The sequence below is a fragment of the Pyrgilauda ruficollis genome, unplaced genomic scaffold (genome assembly GCF_017590135.1).
Source record: "Pyrgilauda ruficollis isolate IOZ18807 unplaced genomic scaffold, ASM1759013v1 scaffold161, whole genome shotgun sequence".
NCBI classification, from domain to species: Eukaryota; Metazoa; Chordata; class Aves; order Passeriformes; family Passeridae; genus Pyrgilauda; species Pyrgilauda ruficollis.
Genome location: NW_024514876.1, coordinates 1,146,965 through 1,166,370, shown reverse-complemented (window position 1 = coordinate 1,166,370; position 19,406 = coordinate 1,146,965). Strand labels below are relative to the sequence as shown.

Sequence of the window (19,406 nt, the reverse complement as noted above, 5' to 3'; positions counted from 1 at the left end):
GGGTGTCCCCTCCCCGTTTCTGCCAACCCCAGGGGACTGGAACCTGCTCCCAGCCCCTGTTCCCATTCCCGGGTGTGTCCCCTCCAGCCCCTTGCTGCAGCTGGCCATGTCCCCCCAGAACAAAGCACGGTGTCATAAAAACCAACATTTCTGTATCTTTATTTCTGGGTAGTGACCATGTTGCCTCCAGTGGGGGTGGGAGGCTGCGGGCACAGCCCAGCATTGTGCCATGGCACAGGGGCAATGGGATGGCACAGCTGTGTCCCCGGTGTCCCCTCAGTGCTCCCAGGGACATTCCCCAGCCATGCTGGAGCTCCTGCGTGGGTGTCACCGCTGTCACCACATGTGCCGGTAAGGAAAAGCCACCTCGACGCAGAGCACGGCCAGCGCTGCGGAGCAGTTGTGCCGCTGCCCGGCCAGCAGCCTGCCCTCACCCAGGGCGCTGGCCATGCCCTGGGCTGTGCCAGAGCTGCTGTGCCAGCCCTGGCAATCCCAGCGGCGGGCATGGCCGCCCCGCGGCGTGGAGCCGTGCCAGGCTAGCCGCTGGGGCCTGCGGGTGGGCACGGGGTGAGGGGGGCACCCTGGGGCACCCCTGCTCTTTGCTCCAGGGAGGGAGCCAGCACAGAACCCCCTCCAGCTCCCACACAGGGGAATCCATTCACACCCCATCCACACTCACCAGAGGGGATCTGCCAGCACGCTGCGCCCGTTGAAGGAGTAGATGGGACCCCGGAGAGCAGCACCCCCAAAGAGGGAGCTCCAGGACTTGGCCAGCAGCTGCCCCTGTGGGCACGAGCCACTCTGCTGAGCCAGGGGAATGCCCTTGTGCCCAGCACGTGGGGGCAATAACATCCTCTGGGTTCTCCCCAAATCCCTGAGCCCCAGCCCCAAGGGTGGGTGAGGGTCCCCCACCCACTGCAGCTCATGGGGGCCGTGAGGCTTTGCCACCCCCAGCCCCCTGGGGACGGGGTACCTGCCTTCAGGTTGACGATGGGGAGGGTCCTGTCTGTCCTCTTGACGATGGACACCAGCTGCTGGCTGGGGGCTGACAGGAAGGCCCGGAAGGTTCCGTAGAGCCCGGCCTCCTGTGACTGCCGGTAGCACTGCAGGTCGGCGCCCCGGATCCCGCTCATGTCACCCCACAGCGGCACGTTGAGGGCAGCCAGGCGGAGCTGGGGGTGGCAGGGAGGAATTGAGGTCTCTGCTCCCCTCTTCCCAGATGGTGTGAGCCCCTGGCAGTGCTGGCCAGAACTGGGGGTCCCCCGGGCACCTCTCCCCCCTGTCCCGTGTCTGGCTGCTCATCCCCACCCTGGGCCAGGCATTCCTTACAGATGGGATCCGTGGGGCCGTGGTGGTTGGCAAACTCTGGGGCAGCTGTTGTTCCTCCTCCTGGATCTGCAAAAACACAGCTCAGGTCAGTCTGGGGACACCCATCTGTGTGCCATGAGTGGGGGGCACCCTCCCCAGACCAACACGACCCCAGGCTCTGCTCAAGCTGAGCTGGCACTGCCCTGCTGACATCCAGCCCATTGCAAGGGCACATCCCTCCCAGCATGGCCAGACCCTCAGCAGGGCTCACCAGTGGGTCTGTTGGAGACTGCAGGGGTGACAGCATGTTGGGACCTCTTGGCTGCACCCTCTTCACCTCCTGGATGGAGAGGTGGAAGAAGAAGGAGAGAACAGTCATGTGAGGTCTGTCCACTCCATCATGCAGAGGAGGGCTCTGTCCCCATACAGGGACATAAGTGGACCCAGCAGCTCCTGCACCCCTCACCTGGTACTGTGGGGTGGAGGCAGAGGGGTCATCACCAGCCAAGAGCGACTTGGGATCCTCCAGCTGCTCAAGGACACAAACAGAGGGACAGGTTAGGGAGAATCCTCTCCTTCCTGGAGATCTGCTGCCCTAGTGCCAAATCCAGCACTGGATCCTGCCCCCCCCAGCCCTGCCAGGGACCCCACACGGTACCAGGAGGCGGCTCCAGCCAGCGGGGGTCCGGAGGAAGGCGTTGCTCCCTTCCCTCACATAGACCAGGCTCCCCTCGGGCACAGCACTGCTCGCCTTCACCATCAGCTCCTTGGACTTGAAAACCCACGTCTGGCGCTGGGGGGAGGCAGAGGGTGAGGGTGCTGCTGTGGGGTACGGGGCAGCTGCGGGGGGTTTGACTGGGGGTGCAGCCTGGACGCACCCGGAGATCAGCGCGGGAGTCCGATGGCTCTGCCTGAGGGACACCAGCATCTGGAGAGCCCAGAGATGGTGGGGGGGTCACAAAATATCCCAGAACAGGGCCTGGGTGCTCCCATGGGAGCTGGCCCCACAGGGATGTGGTGGGAGTGAGTGGGAGAGAGCTGGCAGTGGTGCCAGGGACCCGTGCTGGCACAGTCCCAGCGCCCGAGGAAGGGAGGAAGACTTCAGGAAAGGTGTCTCCAAGGAGGCTGGAGCCCCCAAAACACCTGGGAAACGCCCTCACCTGATGGCCAGCTGCGGTCTGTGGATGCCTGTGAGGGCAAACAGAGCCTGTGTCTGCTGCTGGGCACAGGGAGGGGACGGGGACACTTTTTGGGACAGAGAGGCTGTGGCTTACCTGCTGCTTGCAGGGTGGCTGGGCATGCACGGGGTGCACCCTCTGCAAGCAAAGACAGGCAGGTTTGGGGGGACACTGCTGCTGTGCATGCTCACACGTGTGTGTGCTCTGACACAGGTGTGTGCACACCAGTGCTGGGCCTTACATTGAGGTAGAGGAGACCTGGTGGGCCAGGGGGGCCAGGGGGCCCAGGGGGGCCGGGGTTCCCGGGGGGACCTCGAAGACCCTGCAGTGGAGCAATGTGGAGATTGGACTGGGCTGTTTCGGTGCTGCCTTTTAGGGGGGCAGCTCTGACACCCAGTTATGTCCCCCATGTTCCCACTCCCGTCCCCTCCCAGGGCTGAATGTCCCTGGGGCAGCACGGGCCAGGCAGGGCTCTCACATGGGGGATGATGGCTCCATAAATCTCTGGTTCCTCTTTGCCATCCTGCAAAGGAAGAGGGAGAAGACTGAGACTGATCTCTCTCCTCCCTCTCTCCATTTACCCTTCTCCCCTTCTCCTTCCTCCACCCCATCTGGGATTTGGGTCCTGTGGGGTTGCCGGTGGGGTGAACCATGTCCCCAAAGCTGGGCTGGGGTTCCCAGGCACCCCTTCCCCTGGCCACTCACCGTCTGGTACCTGTTGATGGACCCCCAGGAGCCGGGCTGGCTGCCAGTGCTGGGGAAGGGGAGGTGCCCTGGTTTGCACCCGTGCTGCCCATAGCAGCACCCCTGGGTGAGCCACAGAGAGAGGCAGGATTAGAGCCTGTGCTGAGCCTGGGGGGTGGCTCTGGGGTGTGCTGGGGATGTTTCTGGGTGGCACAGGTGTGCACATGTGTGCCCCTGCGTGTGCCATGGTGTCCCTCCTCCCCCACCCTGTGCCCCAGGGGTAGGTGAAGGGTGTTGGGGGAGCAAAGGCAGGGCTCAGGGGTGCACACTCAGGTGTAGGGATGGGACCCCCCAGCCTGCTGCTCTCCCCCCACACTGCTGCTGGTCACTACAAACCGGCTCTCCAGGGTCGCCCTTTTCTCCCTGGAAGGGAAGTGAGAGATCCTGTCAGTGCCCAGCTCTGGGGGTCCCCAGGCCTCCCAACCCCCCCAGGCAGTGCTGTGCCTCACAAGCAGGGTACCACCACCGTGGAGCTGCTTGGTCACAGTGCCAGGACCCCTGCCCGTGGTGCCCAGCTCACCTTGGGGCCCGCCAGCCCAGCCAACCCATGGTGTCCAGCGTGGCGTGAGTCACACTGCAAAGAGAGGATGTGTGGAGTGACACTGGGGTTCCCCCCACCCAGGACCCACAGCCCGGGACCCCCTACTCACCCTGTAGTCCCCTGGTGGTCCTGGTGGCCCCATGGGACCAGGCATGCCCGGGGACCCCGGCTCTCCGGTCCGGCCAGGGCTCCCTGGCATGCCTGGCAGCCCATACTCGCCCTTGTCACCCTGAGGGCAGATGGCACAGGGTGGTGAGTGTGCAGTTGAGCCCCTGGGCTCCCCCATGCCCCACTGGGGCAGGATTGGGGCAGCCCTGGAGCGCTCTGAGGGTTTGGTAATGGGGCTGCTACCCCAGGCAGGGCGAGGGGCTGGTGAGCCCAGGTACCCTATCCCACCCCAGGGCCATGGACAGGCTGGGCTAGGACCCCCTTACCTTTGGTCCTGGGAATCCTGGCTCCCCTCGGAGCCCTGGTTTGCCAGGGTGTGATGCAGATCCTGGGGGACCAGGGGGTCCTTCATGCCCAGGCACCCCCGGGGGACCCTGAGGCCCTGGGAGTCCGGGTGCCCCTGGGGGTCCATCTGGCCCAGCTGACCCTGGAGACCCTGGAAGTCCTTCAGCCCCAGGGAAACCAGGTGGCCCCACGGCTCCTGGAGGGCCTGGGGGTCCTGGCTTTCCCTCCCGCCCAGGGGGTCCCTGGGGGCCATCATGGCCTGGGTAGCCGGGGGGTCCGGGCATGCCGGGCAGCCCGGGGGGACCTGGGGGTCCTGGGTTTCCCGCAGGGCTGGAGACTCCCAGCAGCTTCTTGTCAGGTTGGAGGGAGAGAGGAGAGGGAGCAGAGTCAATGAGCTGCCGTGTCGCGTCCCCCGGTCCCCCTGCCCACCCGCGCAGCCACATGTCCCGGTCCTCCCCATCCCCGCCAGTCCCGCCGGGGACAGACCCTGCGGCCAGCACCGGCATCACCTGCCCTTGTTCCTGCTCCGGTGCTCACCTCGTTCTCTGATCTCTCAGGGAGTGCAGCAGGCGCGGGTGAGCCCCGGGCTCCCCAGGCACCCGGGGGTCCCGGGGGCCCCGGTGGTCCCGGAGGACCCGGAGGGCCCCGGGGACCCTGGTGACCTGGCTGTCCTGGGCTGCCGGACTTCCCTCTCTCCCCTAAGAATCCGGGCTGGCCTCTCTCTCCAGGGAACCCTCGGTCACCTTTCTCTCCCTGTCGGGGAAATTCAGAGCCTGGCTCCACCTTCTGGCACTTTTCTCCACTGGAGCCCACCACGGGCACCTGCTGACTCCTTCCCTGGGGCCACCTGAATCACTTCTCAACCCAAACCCCAAAGTTAAGAGTGCAAATCCTGAGCAAAAAGAGTTTTTGCACAGACAAAAGCCCATCAGGATTTCGCACGGTGTGTCCCTCCGGGTGCCTGCGGGAGGACCAGCGCACCTTTGGGCCGGGAGGGCCGGGAGGGCCGGGGCGCACGGGGCAGACACAGCCGGAGATGTTGCGCACCTGGGCAGGGAGAGAGCAGCCGTGAGCCGCGGGGCCGGAGCCCCGACCGAGGGGTCCGACACAGGTGCCCCGTGCCCACTTCACTCACCTGGAGGGCAGGGTCCGTCTCCGGGGCCGACGGGACCCGCCGGGGCAGCCCCTTGGCCGTGGTCTGTGCGGAGGAGAGGAGGGGCTGAGAGATCCCTGAGCACCATCCCCATTCCCCACTGCCACCGTGCCCATCCCGTCCCGCCCTGCCAGCCCGTGGGGGCTTCCCCACCCTTCCATCCCGCCCTTCCAGAGCCCCTTGTCCCGGTGTCCATGCCAGGCTGTCCCTGACACCTCCTCGGGGACCAGGACCCCTCCACCACCTGGATCTGCAGGAACTCCTCCTCCACTGCGCTCCCCTCCAAGATCTCCGGGGCGACCGTGGGTCGGTGCTGCTTGGGACAGACAGACAGGGACTACTCAGTGCAGGGCTCGGGGGGATCCTGGGGTGTAGGTGGGACCCTCCCCCAGTGGGGGCTGCCCTCAGCTCGGCGTGGGGGCCCAGTCCCAGCGCAGCTGTGGGTCTGGCCCATGGGAGGGGACACTGGGAGCTGCTGTGACTTCTTTCTGAGGGGCAGAGGGAGCTGAGTTGGGGGTTGGAGCAGGGCGTGGTGCCCTGGCTGCTGTGTGCAAGCAGGGCACACACGGAATAACACAGGATAAGGGGAAGGACATAGCAAGGAGCCAGGCAGCAGCTGTGGACTTTCGGAAAGGCTGGAGGAGCCAGAGGGAGGTTGCTGCCCAGGGAAAAAGCACCTGGCCTCGTGTGCGTGGCGGGGCACGGCCTGACCCCTTCGCTGCCCCCCTGGAGACTTGGTCCCGGCGTTTAGGGGCTGTTGCCAGAGGAGGTTTGCTCAGCAGCACCTTCCCCACGGGCTCCACGCTGGCGTCTGTGTCTGCAGGAGCAAAGGAGCACTGGGATGGGAGGTGGCAGGGCTGGAGGGGTGGCACAGCACTCCCAGCTCCCAGCACCTGCCATGGCCACAGCAGTGCCACCAGCAGCCCTAGACTCTGGCACCCCACACACCACCCTTCACATGCCCCCTCCATGCTGAGGTGAAGGAATTTGGGGTGCTGAGAAAGCCATGTCCCCATCCCGCCATGCCTACCTTCCTCCCCATCCAGGCCGGGGGGCACGGGGCTGGTGCCTGGATCCGGGGTGGTGTCCTCTGAGCCCAGGGAAAACCACTGGGCCGTGGCAGGGTGCAGGCACCTGGCCAGCACCGAGACGATGCAGAGGAGTCGCAGGAGGCTGCTGGACCCCATTCCGCTGCCCCGGGGCCCGGCTGCCCAGGATGGGGGTCCTCGGCTCGTCCCACTCCCTGCGCGGTCTGGTCCCGCCGCCCCAGCACGGCGCCCGCTGTTATCGGCGGCCCCCGACACGCCCCCGGCCCGCCCCGCACCCGCACCCGCACCCACGGACCGCATCCGGCGGGTGCTGAGCCCCCACGCAGCCAGGACACCGTCTGTCCTGCCAGCCCAGGGAGAGGGGGCAGTGGGAGCCGCAGGAAAGGAGCCAGGGCAAGGAGGAGATGTCAGATGCGAGGGAGGGCTGGGGAGGAGAAGCTGCCTGGAAATGGGGAGTAAATGCAGCGGAGGAGGGGGCTGGCTGAGGACAGAGGGCATTGGCTGCAGGTCCTGCCTGAGGTCTGTCCTGCTGCTGGTCTCTGGAGGCAGGAGGTGTTGGAGTCCTGCAGGAGCTGTGCAGGCACCATCCCAAAGTACATCCAAAGGGTCTCACTGGTTTCTCAGTGGGGGGCTACAGCCCTTTCTGACCCCCCAGACCCATCCTGCTCCTGTCTCCTGCTGGCCTGCAACCTCTCCCCAGGGCTGTGGCAGCTCCAGACCCTGCTGGGTGTGTGGCTGAGGAGCAGCAGGCAGTTTGGGCCCCCACAGCCCCAAAGAGCCCCCCATCAAGGACTGGGGGCATGAGGCTGTCCCAGGCAAGGACCTGAGCACCAAACACCAGCACTGAGCCCCTGCCTGGCCTCAGAGCTGTGCTTGGGATGGGGGCAGCACAACTGTGGGGGGCACCAGGCCAGCCCCCCTCTGTTTTACAGGATGGTGCTGGGACAGGGACCTGGAGGAGCAGCGACTGGGCAGAGGTGAGGGAACACTGTCCTCCCCTGCATGCCCCAAGGGCTGCTGGCTCTGCCTCTGCCCGCAGACACAACAGTCTCCCTGGCGGGCACTCAGTGCTGCCAGGGCCTGATAAGGTGCCACAGCCTGAGCAGGACTGGGCACCTGTTTGGGTTTGGTCTCTGCTGGGACACTGAGTCAAGGCTGGCGCCTCTGCCCCGAGTCACGGCCACGGTGCAGCAGTGCCAGGCAGGGCAGGGGCTCAGAGCGGTGCTGTGAGAGGATACCTTGTGGGGCCTGGGGCTGGGGGGTGTGGGGGACATAGACCCCTGTTTACCCCTGTCTTGTCTGCACTTGTTAGTGCCCAACTCACCTGCACAGGGGAGAGAAGATGGTCTTGAGAGCCGTGGTGGCAGTGCCACCAGTGCTGTCACTCAAGCCTCAAAATGCCAGTCTGAGCACTAGATGTACACACCCATGAGATGAGTTTGGGGTTCTCAGCCCGGGCCCTGCATGACAGGCAGCTCTGCTCCTCTTGTCCCACCCACTGCACTGACCCCCACACCAGGACCCCCCTGCCATATCCAAGACACCCCTGCAGTGCCCATGCCCCCCTCCCCACATCCAGACAGGTCCCTCCAGCTCTCCCAAACCCGATGCTGACTGCGATGCCCCAGGGCGCAGCTCGGGGGTCACCAGCCCCGGGTGATGCTCGGGGACGGGGCTGCTCCCCGCCGTCTCCGGGCTCCCACCCTCGCCCGGTGCTGCGGGGACTGACGGGGCCGGGGTCCCAGGAGGCAGCCGGGGCTTCCGCCCGCTCCCGCTTTTCCCGAGCAGCCACTAGGTGCCGGCAGCTTTCAACCTATCCCGGGCTGTGCAGGGCGGGGGGCGCGGGGGGCCTCGGCTGCGGAACCGGGGGCAGGTGGGCTCGGGGAGCCGGCGGGGCTGCCCTGGGCCGTCCCGGACACACCGGGGCCGAGCCGTGCGGGATGCTCCGTTGTCAGCAGTACTTTTCCGCCCGCCGGGGTCCCCCACACGCCGAGCCCGGAGCCCACCCCAAGGGTCTCGGCCGCGTTCCCCGCGCTGCAGCCCCGCACGGTGTGACCCCCGTTCATCCCGGTTGCTCTCGGGACTGAGCAGGGGTGGAGGAGCCAGGGGATTCGGGTGGGTGCCGCGGGGCCGGGGGCTCCGGGCCGGCTCTCCGCGCTGCCCGGCGCCGGGGCTACCCCGCCGGTGGCCTGGCTGCTGAAGCCACCGGCGGTGCCGGTGCCGGTGTGGCCGCCGCCGGGGGGAGCGTCGCTGCCCGGTGGGTTCCCGGTGGCGACGGGGGCGGCCCCGCCGGTGGCCCCGGTGGCGGCGGCGGGAGGTGTGGCCAGGGGCCGCATAAAGCCGCATAAAGCCGCCGCCGCCGCCGGGCCGCCATGCGCCCGGGGCCGCGGCTGCCGGGGCTGCCGGTGCTGCCGGTGGTGCTGGCGCTGCTGGCGGCGGCGGCGCGGCCGGGCAGCGGCGAGGAGGCGATCCAGTGCCCGCCGTGCTCGGAGGAGCGGCTGGCGCGGTGCAAGGCTCCGCAGGGCTGCGCGGAGCTGGTGCGGGAGCCGGGCTGCGGGTGCTGCGCGACCTGCGCGCTGCCCCGCGGCACCGCCTGCGGCGTCTACACCGCGCGCTGCGGTGCGGGGCTGCGCTGCTACCCGCCCCGCGGCGAGCCCCGGCCCCTCCGCACCCTCATGCACGGCCAGGGCATCTGCACAGACCTGGCCGACGTCGAGGCCATCCAGGAGAGCCTCCAGCCCCCAGGTGAGGCGGCGGAGGGGCGGCAGAGGGTGGGTGCCCAGGGTGGGTACCCTGGGTGGGTGCCTGGGGGTCCTTGTCCCTCACAGGGGCAGTGGCATAACCCTTGTTGGCACCAACCCACTCCCTGCTCACTCGGCAAGAGCTGTGGCCACAGGGTTGGACTCATCAGGGACCTTCCCATACTTAGAGGGAGCTGATAAAAATGATGAGGAGTGACTTTTATACGGATAGATTGTGACAGGGCAAGGGAAATGATTTTACACTAAAAAGCAAAGATTTAGATTAGATGTTTAGGAGGAGATTCCTCCCTGTGAGGGCGGTGAAGCTCTGGCACAGGTTGCCCAGAATACTTCTGGATGCCCTGTGCCTGGAAGTGTTCAAGGCCAGGTGGGATGAGCTTTGGAGCAACCTCGTTTAGTGGAAGGTGTTCCTGCCCACAGCAGGAGGGCAGAACTGGGTGGTCTTTAAGGTCCCTTCCAGCCCAAACAGTTCCATGACTCTAAGAAGCAGGATGGGATGGGACAGCACAGGATGGGAATGCAGGGATCATGTTCCAGGGAGGCAGCAGACATAGGCTGCAGGAGACCTGGCACAAGTGGCTCACATTTGTGTGGTCCTTACCCCCCGTGGGCACGGCACGGCAGTGTCACAGCCACTGGCACCACATGTGCTGGAGAGGTGAACCTTCACCTGCTGTGCCCTGGCTGCAACGTGGCCCTGGACAGTGGGACAGTGTCCTGGGAGCACCTGCAGCCCTTGGGGACACATCCCAGCTGCCAGGGAAGCTCCTGTTGCACAGTGACCCCTAGGATGCTGCCGAGGGGAAACAGGAAAGAGGCCACGGGGCACCTGCTTCCCTGCAGGCAGGTCCAGCTGGGAGCTGTGTGGGAGCTGTGTGTGCCCTGCCAGGCAGGGCAGCAGGGTGCAGGCTGGAGGAGCTGCTGCCAGGGTGCTCTGTCTGCCTTGCAGGTGGTGATGGTGGCCCTCTGCCACACCCCTGGTGCTCGGGCAGGATCTGGGGTCTGAGAGTGGAGCCAGCAGTGGGAGAGCTGTGCAGGTCACACCATGGCAATGAAGCTGCTCCCAGGGAATGAGTGTGGGGACCTGGCCCATTGGTGGTCCCCCTTTCCCATCCTGCAGGCTGTGTCCTCTGAAGCTGAGGATTATCATCCCAGAATAATCTACAAGCTGGTCTGGCTAACCCTGGGCCCCCATGCAGGGTCACTTGGAGCCCCCTGAGGGGCAGAAGGAACTGGAGCAATGTTTGTCCCTGCCCGTCCGTGAGGTTGGATCCCACTTCCACTCCCTCCTTGCATGTCTGATCCATGGCAGCTCCTCTGGTGTCCCTGCTGTGATGAGTGCCTGCATAGACCCCTCTAGCCACCCCCCTGCTGGGACAGGAGCTGGCTGGGAGTGCTCGGAGCCCCCCTGTCCTGCCTGTCTGTCCTCATCCCACATCCTGCAGGAGCTGTCTGGGCTCCCTGGCCCGGGGCTGCGCTGCACTGCCAAGCCCTGTTGGTTTTGGCCGTGCCCTGCGTAATGCAACATTTTTTCCCAGAGCCTTTAGGAAACAGACTTGCATTTTTTCCCTTCCTTCCCGCGGTGTTTTGGCTTGGCCAGGGATGGGTGGGTGGCTATGGGAGCCGGGTCGCCCGCCGGGCACTGTGCTAGCCAGCAGCATCACAGGCAGCAGGATGGAGGAGAGGACAGTAGGAACCCCTGTTTCCTGGACAGGATGTGGACAGGACACCAGCAGCAAACTGCTGGATGCAGCCCCAGCCGTCCATCCCCCCGTGGGTCCCTGACCTGTTCAGCACCCCGGGGACAGTGGGAGTGTGGGGCTGGGGGCTGCAGGCTCCCTCGCCCCCACACAGCCCTGCCTGGCACAGAGAGGGCACCCTGGCATGGTGGTACCTCTGATGTGTCCCCTCGGGACCCGCAGAAGGGAATGAAGTGCCTGTTCAGGGGCAGGGGCGTACGGAGCAGGTGCCCCCGGCTGTGCCCGCGGCCGAGCGGTGCCGGCGGCTGGGAAGTGGTTAACGCAGCTCGTACAGTAAACATTTTGTCTGGGGGCTCTGGCCGGGGGGCTCCGCATTCCAGGGAAGAGGCTGGGATCAGGGGGCTGGGCTTGCTGAGCAGTCGGACATGTCGGCTCCATAGCCAGGAAAAGCCTCTCTGCTCACCCAGGACCTGTGGGCACCACGGGATGTGACTCTTAGGAGGTGAGGGAGCAGTGGCTGCTTGCCTGATTTGTGACTGTCTTCCATGTCAGTCTGGGCACCTTGTGCTGGACCCTGTCCCTGCCACCCACTCCTGGCACTGCCAGCTCCAGGCTGGCTTTGGGATCCACTCCTCAGCCAGAACCCTGTGCAGGGGCCGGCTCCAGAAGGTCCCAGCCCTGGCTTTCCATCACAGCCGGTGGGTGGTGGTGGCTGAGCCCGTGTGTGGCAGCCAGGAGGAGGTGAGGACATATTCACCAGCACACATGATGAGTGATTTAGTGTTGGGTAAATGATTATGTCTGGGAAAACCTGACCCATGGGAGCTGCATTCGTCCCGTGTGGTCTCTGTAAGCTGGGACAGATCCTGTTTCCTTTCTGTGTGCAGTGACTGGGAGGAATGGTGGTGGCTGAGCTGTGGCTGGACAGTGCACAGGCAGGGAGTACAGGCTGGGTTCTGCCAGGCAAGGCTCAGCCATGTCCCATTGTCCCCTGGCATGGGGGCTCACCAACACTTGGGTTTCTCCAGGCTGGGTGCTGCTCCTGGCAAGGTTCTGGTCCCTCTGGGGAATCACCTGCACCTGCATTCCTGACTCCCTCTGCTGCATCCTGACCTCCCCTCCCTCGGTCCCACATTGGGCACTGAGGTGGGAGGTGCTCAGCCGTGTTTGAGCACGGCATGGGGACGGGCCAAGCTCCCAGCTGGCATCCCAGGCCAAGGGGCAGTAGGTGCTTGGTGCCTGTGCCCCTGCCACCCCCATCCCTGGCTCTCCACGCTCTTCCAGAGCCAGCACTTGGCACAAAGAGCACAGCCCTCCCAGTGCTGCCAAGTGGAGAGCCCAGGAAGCCAAGAGCCAGCACTGCCACGGTCCTGCCAGGACCACCCACAGGTGACCCTGGGGGCGCTGGACAGGGACATGGAGAGTGCTGGGGCTCACTGTGGCTTGTGCCATGCTGGCCACACACACGTGGATGTCCCTTCCACCCTCTGAGGCATATGAGCTCCTTGGTGCTGGGGCTGGGGTGGCACAGGGGGAGCAGGGCTGGAGCTGTGGGGGTCAGTGACACTTGTCTGTCCCCATGGACACACACACGAGGTCGCAGGGCTTTGCTGGCCGCCCCAGGCTCTGCTCCCACGGGATCCGCGCGGTGGAGCCGGAGCCCTTCACCGCTCCCTCGGGCTCAGCGCTGTGAATCACAGATTCGGCACGTGACCAACCTCATTTGCAGCTCCCGTTAATTGAAGGGGATGCTGAATGACTCGTTTGTGTGCCCTGTCCACAGGCCGGCAGGAATTCTCCTCCTCTCGGGACAGGCGGCTGGTTTTTGTGTCCAGCGAGGTCAGCCCCCCCTCCCATCCCCTGGGCACCCACTTTCCTTTCCAAAGTGAGCAGAGAGGCTTTCCTTGGCCAAATCGGAACCCCCCTACCCTCCATCCCTCCAGGGTGGTGGTGCCCATGCATAAGTGGCAGACTGGGTGGCATCAGGACAGTGTGGGGCGTGGCAGCGTTGGGCTCCTTGCTTTTCCCAAGTCTTTGTGCTGAGGCTGGGTTTTCTGGTCCAGTCGGATTTCCAGGGAGGCGAGAGGCTCCCTGAGCTGCTGTGTGTCAGTTAGCAGGGGGCAGCAACCCCGAGGGCAGCGGCAGGGAGGGATGCTGGGGCTGCCGTGAGAGCCGGGCACCGCGGGTCCCGAGCGCTGTCAGGAGCCGCCTCGCTGCCCGGAGGCACCGGCGTTTCATGTGACCTTATGAAAATGTTATTGGCATCTGGTTTTATTTAAGCCGGGAGATTTGATGCTCTGGAGGCGGCTGGGCGGGGGGATGAGGGGGGTTTGGCTGTGCCGGAGATCGGTGAGGGCTTCCCCTGCGGGGGCAGCGCCGGTGCCTCCCGCTCCTGCCTTTCCACGGCGTGGGAGCAGCGCATGGAGGTGCAGGAGCTTTGGTCCCCGGTGCCAAATCTGCCCAGCTCTTCCTGTGTGTCTCCCCACAGAGATACAGGGCAGGGAAGGAGCATCCTTGCCAGAATCCCCGAGCCCCCGGCAGGGCTCTGCCACCAGCGTCCCCATTGCACCACAGCCTCATGGTTGGTGCTGCCGGGGTTGGCGCTGGCACCTCTCTGTGCAGGGTCCTGGAGGCTTTGGGCTCGTGTTTCAAATTTCAAGGGCATGAGCTATTTCCTGGAAAAAAATGGACAGATTAAGCAAAAAGCAAATAACACCCACGAGGGAGGGGGCTTTGATTGGGGCTTCGCTCTGGACTTTAACCAGGCCCCCAGGAGCTGGGCCAGGAGCCCTGCACTGCAGGGACTGTGGCAAGAGGTGCCGGTGGGAGATCAGGACCGGGATGCCGTGGGGATACGGTGGGCAGGAAGCTGTGGCTCTAACCCCTCTGCCTGCCTGTGGGAAGGGCCAGTGCCAGCCATCACCCAACAGCCCCTGTCCTGGCACTGTGAGCCCCTGGGTGTGACCATCCCCTGCCTGGTTTGGGAAGGTTTTCCCTGCTGCCAGCTGCAATATTGATTTGTTTAAGCCCAACCCCAAGATAACCTCAGCCACTTCCCTGCACAGCCCAGGTGGGCTGGGGGGCAAAACACTGCCCGGGCTGTGCCTGATGCAGCTCTGAGCACTGGAGGAACCCTGGCTCCTGGGGTGTCCCCCCTCCATGGAGTCTTCACGGGCCCCAAACCAGAGGAACCGGCAGCTTTTTAAAAAACTAAAGTCACGCCGAGCACTCGTCTCATGACGCTCTGTCCAGCTGCCAACATCTGGGCCGGCAGCTTGGCTGTGCTCCTGGCGCAGGCGGGGATGCCAAGTGCCGCCTTTTGGGATCGGCCCCGCGGGAGATTAACTTTCTTATTCCAGGAATTTCTTCTTTCATGTCTTGGCGAGGGCCGTTCCCCGCAGCAGAGCACGGCTCCACTCCCGGCCGTGGCGCCCGGTGCCGCCCCGGGCCTGGCGGGGGCTCAGCTCCACCCCGGTGCCTCCACTGCCACTGCAGCTCCTGGAGGCAGATTTTGGGGGGCACCGGGGGCGTCCTGGAGCTCGTCAGTGTGTCAGCTTCCAGGCCTGTAGCTGCAGTGCTGTGGGTGAGCACCTGGTGACACGTGGCTGGCAAGGGCACAGCCAGACCCAGCACGCTGGAGCCGCTGCCCAGCACTCGCAGCAGGCATTTGTGACCCTACAATAACAGACACACGGCAACAAGTTGTTAGTTGTGGCTAATGAGTAGGAAAAACTTCCAGGAGTCTTTCCCAGTGCTGCAGGGAGCTCAGCCCAGTGCAGTGGCAGGGGCAGGATAGACCCAGGGCTGTGAGTGACACCTGTGGGGACCAGAGATGGTGACGTGGCACCTGCCAGAAGCCACTGCATGGTGTTCCTCGGGGTGCAAGTGGCACTGTGGGCACTGGGGCACCGTGGGGGCTCTGCCACCCCCAGGGCTGCCTTGTGACACTGCCCTTGGTCTGTGTCTCTGCAGAGAAGGAGGAGATTGACCACCCCAACAATAGCTTCAGCCCCTGCAGCATCCACGACCGCAAGTGCCTGCAGAAGCAGCAGGCGAAGAGGGTCAACAACGGCAACAAGATGCGCAGCAGCGGGAGCCCTCACCACCGCGAGGACACGCGGGTCATGGTGAGCACCAGGAGGGCTGGGGAGGGCAGGGTGGGTGCTCCAAGGCCGGGGTCCTGGGGCTCAGGGCCAGGAGCATGTGCCCAGCTCAGCCCTCCCTTTTCCCAGGCACAGGGCTCGTGCCAGAGCGAGCTGCACCGGGCGCTGGAGAGGCTGGCGGCCTCGCAGACCCGGACGCACGAGGACCTCTATGTCATCCCCATCCCCAACTGCGACCGCAACGGCAACTTCCACCCCAAGCAGGTAGGATGGGCTCTGACCTATCACGGGGGACTGGGAGGGGCATTTTGTAGAGCCAAGGCGAGACTGGGAGGGGGTCGTGGTAAAGGGGACAGTGACAAGGCACAGCAGAGCCTGCCTGGCTCCTGGCTTTGGTGGGAATCACCCTTTGGGTGCTGGGGGCCCTTTACAAAAACCCCAGGTGGGATGGGGGTGATAAAGCCCCACAGAGAGCTCCTGGCTGCCAGGCAGCCCGTGGGAACGGCCGTGGGGTCCAGGCTGGGTGTCCTTGACTGAAGCCATCCCCACAGTGTCACCCGGCGCTGGACGGGCAGCGTGGCAAGTGCTGGTGCGTGGACCGCAAGACGGGGGTGAAGCTGCCGGGCTTCCTGGAGCTGAAGGGCGACTTGGACTGTCACCAGCTGGCGGACAGCATGTGAGCGTGACCGCGGTGGCCCCGCGCCGTGCAGGGCCAGGACCCGCGCCGGGGCTGCCCAGGAGAGAAGGAGAGGGGACGTGACTGCTGAGCAGTGCCGGGGGACCCCGGGATGCTCCTCGGATGGCGCCGCGCTCTGCGGCACCGCCATGACCACTATCAGCCACCGCCAGGGATCCCGGCGTGCGCCAGCACGGACACGGCTTGGGTGATGCTGCCCCAGGAGCCTGGGGTCGGGCTGCCAGGGTGGAGTGGGTGGGGGGCACCCCTGATGCTGCTGCTGCTGCCCCGTGGTACCCCCGGTTTGCAGCCTGGCCCCGCAGGTAACCTCGGACACCTGGCAGCTCGGGGGGTGTGGTGGCAGCATGGCATTCGCAGCTCAGTGCCCTCCGTGCCACACCTCTGCATGGGCAGCAGCAGAAGTGCCTCATCCTGCCCTCCCTGGTGGTGAGAGGCTGCCCAGGCAAGGACTGGGGGACCTGGAGAGACCCCCCTTCCGGCATCCCACCCTGAGTGTGTGTGTGTGAAGGGCAGTGTGGGCACCCAGAGCAATAAGAGACCTTCCCCCTCCCTGCTGCAGCCCCCAGCCCCACAGCCCAGGACCTCCTCCCCACATCCCAGCCCCATCCCACTCCCTGTGCAGGGACAGATCCTCCCATCCATCCTCTCTCCCCCTCCTCCATCCTGGGGTGAGGGGGTCAGGATCCCCTGGCAAGCAGCATTGAGGGGAAGATGGAAAGGTGAGGGATGCCCAGGAAACATCCCAGGGGAAAGAGCTTCTTTTGGTTTGAGTTTTTTCTTTCTTCCCCAAATTTTTTAGTATTTAAAAAATGTTGTTGGTGGGATCTAATGAGTGACTGTGTGGCCCCGAGGCTGGAATTCTCCATCCCCAGAGACCAGGGCACTGCAGTGGTGGCTCCTGTCTTCTTTTCTTGGCCAATGTGACAAAACTGGGATGGATTCTGGAATGTCTCCATGATGGGATCTGCAGATTTCACCAGAACAATGTTTTCAGCTGAGAAATTGTCACTGGTTTTGTACATGGTTTTTCTTCAAGCTGGGATGGAAATTTTTCACATAAAAATGCCATGGAAAGTGTGCCAAAGACAGAGGGGACCTCCCCAGCCCCCTCCTGACCCACCCTCTGGCTCCACGGCCTCAGTGGTATGTTTTGGTTTTCCATGTGGATTTGTCCTGTCCGAGGCCCCCCGATGGGAAGGAAGCGTTTCAGTTTTAGTGAAACACCCTCTGCCCTCCCGCTCCCTGCCTGCCCTGTGCCCTGCCAGACCCCTGCCTGCCCGTGGCCCTGCTCACACACAACTTCCAAACCGAGTCCATTTACCGGGACAGCCCTCGGTGGGGAGGGGGGTCCCTGTCCCTGCCACCAAGGAAGGGATTCCCGGGGCCAGTCCCGGTGCCAGTCCCCTGCGGCAGCACCACAGCAGGACACGGTGAGGCGACAGCGACAGCGACAGCCTGGTGGCCTCGGCCACTCCCCGTGCACACCAGGGCGGTTCCAGCAGGGCCTCTCCTGGTCTGGGGCTGCTGGCAATGCCGATGCACCAGGGCACGCTCTGTGTCCCGCTCCGAGGGCTCCAGCGTCTCGCAGCGTCTCTCCTGTAGTTTAGGGCTGTATTTACACCCCGCCATGTACCAGTGTCCCCCACCCCCAGCGCGACCCCTGCAGCCCAAGGGGTCCCTGTCCGTCCCTCCCGGGCCAAGCCCGTCCCGTCAGATTCCCGTGTAGCACCGACCTTTTACAGTACACTTGAACCTTTGTATCCTCAAAAAAGGTAATTACTGTATTTAATTTCCCGTTATTTGTGTTTCTATCGAGTGTGTTTTATCTTTTATGGTTTTAAATTACGGGAGGGGAGGGAGGCAGAGCAGGAAGGAGGGGGCTGTGGATCCCACTGGTGTGGGGACAACCTCTGGTCACCACCTCTGCCCAAGGACCTGGTCTGGGTTTGGGGCTCAGCAGCCCTGGAAACCCAGGAACCCACCAGCCTCTGGAAGAACTTCACTGAGCAGGGATGGGGTGGGAAACAAATAATTTCTTGCTTCCTCATGACTCCCGGCTCAGTGTCTCCACCGGGAGGATTGTCACTGTCGGCCCAGGAGCGCCAGGAGCAGCGGCGGGGCCGGAGACGGCGCCAGCCTGGGGAGGGGACCCTGGACCTGCTTCAAAGTTCAGGGGCACGCGGGGACAGGCACCGGCTGCTCCAGGGACACTGGCTCGTGGCCAGGCAGTGCCACCAGCCTTGAGGAGCCACAGCCCGAGGCACAGGTGCCTGCTGGTGCCAGGGTGCAGCGGGCATCTCCAGCCCCGCTCGGTGATTTGGGAGGGTGTCAGGATGCAGACGGGAGATGCCCCGGCACAGGAATTCAACAGCTGCACGCTTCCCGGTCATGGCTTGGCTCTGTCCCAGTGTCTGCAGCCAGTGCTGCCCGGGGTCATGGCCCAGGAGGTCGCTGAGTCCGTGTTTGGTGGCTCCCGGGGCCGGCAGTGCCACCCGGGGCTGACGCCAGCCCAATGCTCCGGTTACCGGAGCCGGGGCGCCGGCGTTGTGCAAACAGCTCCAGGATGGGGCTGCAGCCAATACAGACAGCCCAGAAATCCGCTGGCACGGCAGATGGGCCACCAGAGCACGGCCAGGCTCCTGTGCCCTGGCCCTGTGTCGATGGCTACCAGGGCTGGCCAGGCTCAGGGGGGCAGCACGACCCCCCAAAGCACCGTGTGGAGCCAAAGGCTTTGCCTGTCCCCACTCCCAGCTGCTGATCCTGACCAGCAACAAGATAACAGAGTCCAGCCCTGGGGGTCCTGGGGCTGCCCCAGGGTCTCAGGTCCCACAGCCCGAGCTGCCTGTGACCTTGGGGAGCTGCAGCCCCCTGGTCCCTGCAGCACGATGGGGACAGCAGAGGCACCTGGATCCCTTGGGCACCAGCTCCTGAGCCCACCGTGCAGTGCTCAGGGCAGAGGGATCAGGGGGACAAAGCTGCTGCTGTCTCCTCTTGGTGCCCCACGTGCTCCCCCTGCAGTGACCCCAGTATCTGTTCTGATCATTGCCAAGAGTGGCCACAGCTGGACCTGCTCCACAGCCTGGCTGGAGCACAGGGACTCTGCCCTGGGTGCATCTGTTCAGCTGCTCTGGAGCAGAGAGAGTGTCTCCATTGCTGCCATCCGTGTGCTGTTGTTGAAAAACGTTCTATTGCTTTATTGAAAATACCCCTGAGAGAGTTTATTAACATGGGGGCCAAAATTAAACCAAAGCAGAGGTACCAAATGAGAATTAAGGTAGAGATGAGCATGGTGGCTTCAGAACTGCTTTCTGCTCTGAGCTACAGCACGAGCTGACCCTTCAGCTGCTGCAGATCATGGCAGCACCGTCTTCCTCGAGGCCCTGCCAATTTACGTCATCTGAGAATCCGGCCCAAATTCAGGCAAGTCATTTCCAAAAACCTGAGGTTTCACTGTCATGAAAATGTCACCATTTATTTCCCAGCTCTCTGCAATGCTGGGAGGCTGAGCCCTGCCCGTAACCCCGCGCTGCGTAAAAGGGCAGGAGAATTTCCCAGCACCAGGAAAAATGCTGCTCTGTCATTCCTGCCCGTGGATGCTGCTTGCTCCTTGAGGGGAGCAGGTTTCCAGCAGGACTTAGTCATTTTATACACTTTGATTCGCAAAGCTGCCTCTTTGTGCTGCTCAGGGGGTGATTCCTCCCCCAGACTTTCCCTCCTG

The 19,406-nt window shown here is 64.3% G+C and overlaps 1 protein-coding gene across 1 annotated transcript; it reads left to right on the top strand.

Moving 5' to 3' along the window:
* The first annotated feature begins 8,787 nt into the window (after window positions 1-8,787).
* Window positions 8,788-17,487, top strand: IGFBP4 (insulin like growth factor binding protein 4). The gene is made up of 4 exons (XM_041462908.1): window positions 8,788-9,171; window positions 14,861-15,015; window positions 15,121-15,255; window positions 15,543-17,487. The coding sequence occupies exons 1-4, from the start codon at window positions 8,799-8,801 to the stop codon at window positions 15,669-15,671; spliced, it is 792 nt and encodes a 263-aa protein (XP_041318842.1). The 5' UTR covers window positions 8,788-8,798; the 3' UTR covers window positions 15,672-17,487.
* Window positions 17,488-19,406: the final 1,919 nt, after the last annotated feature.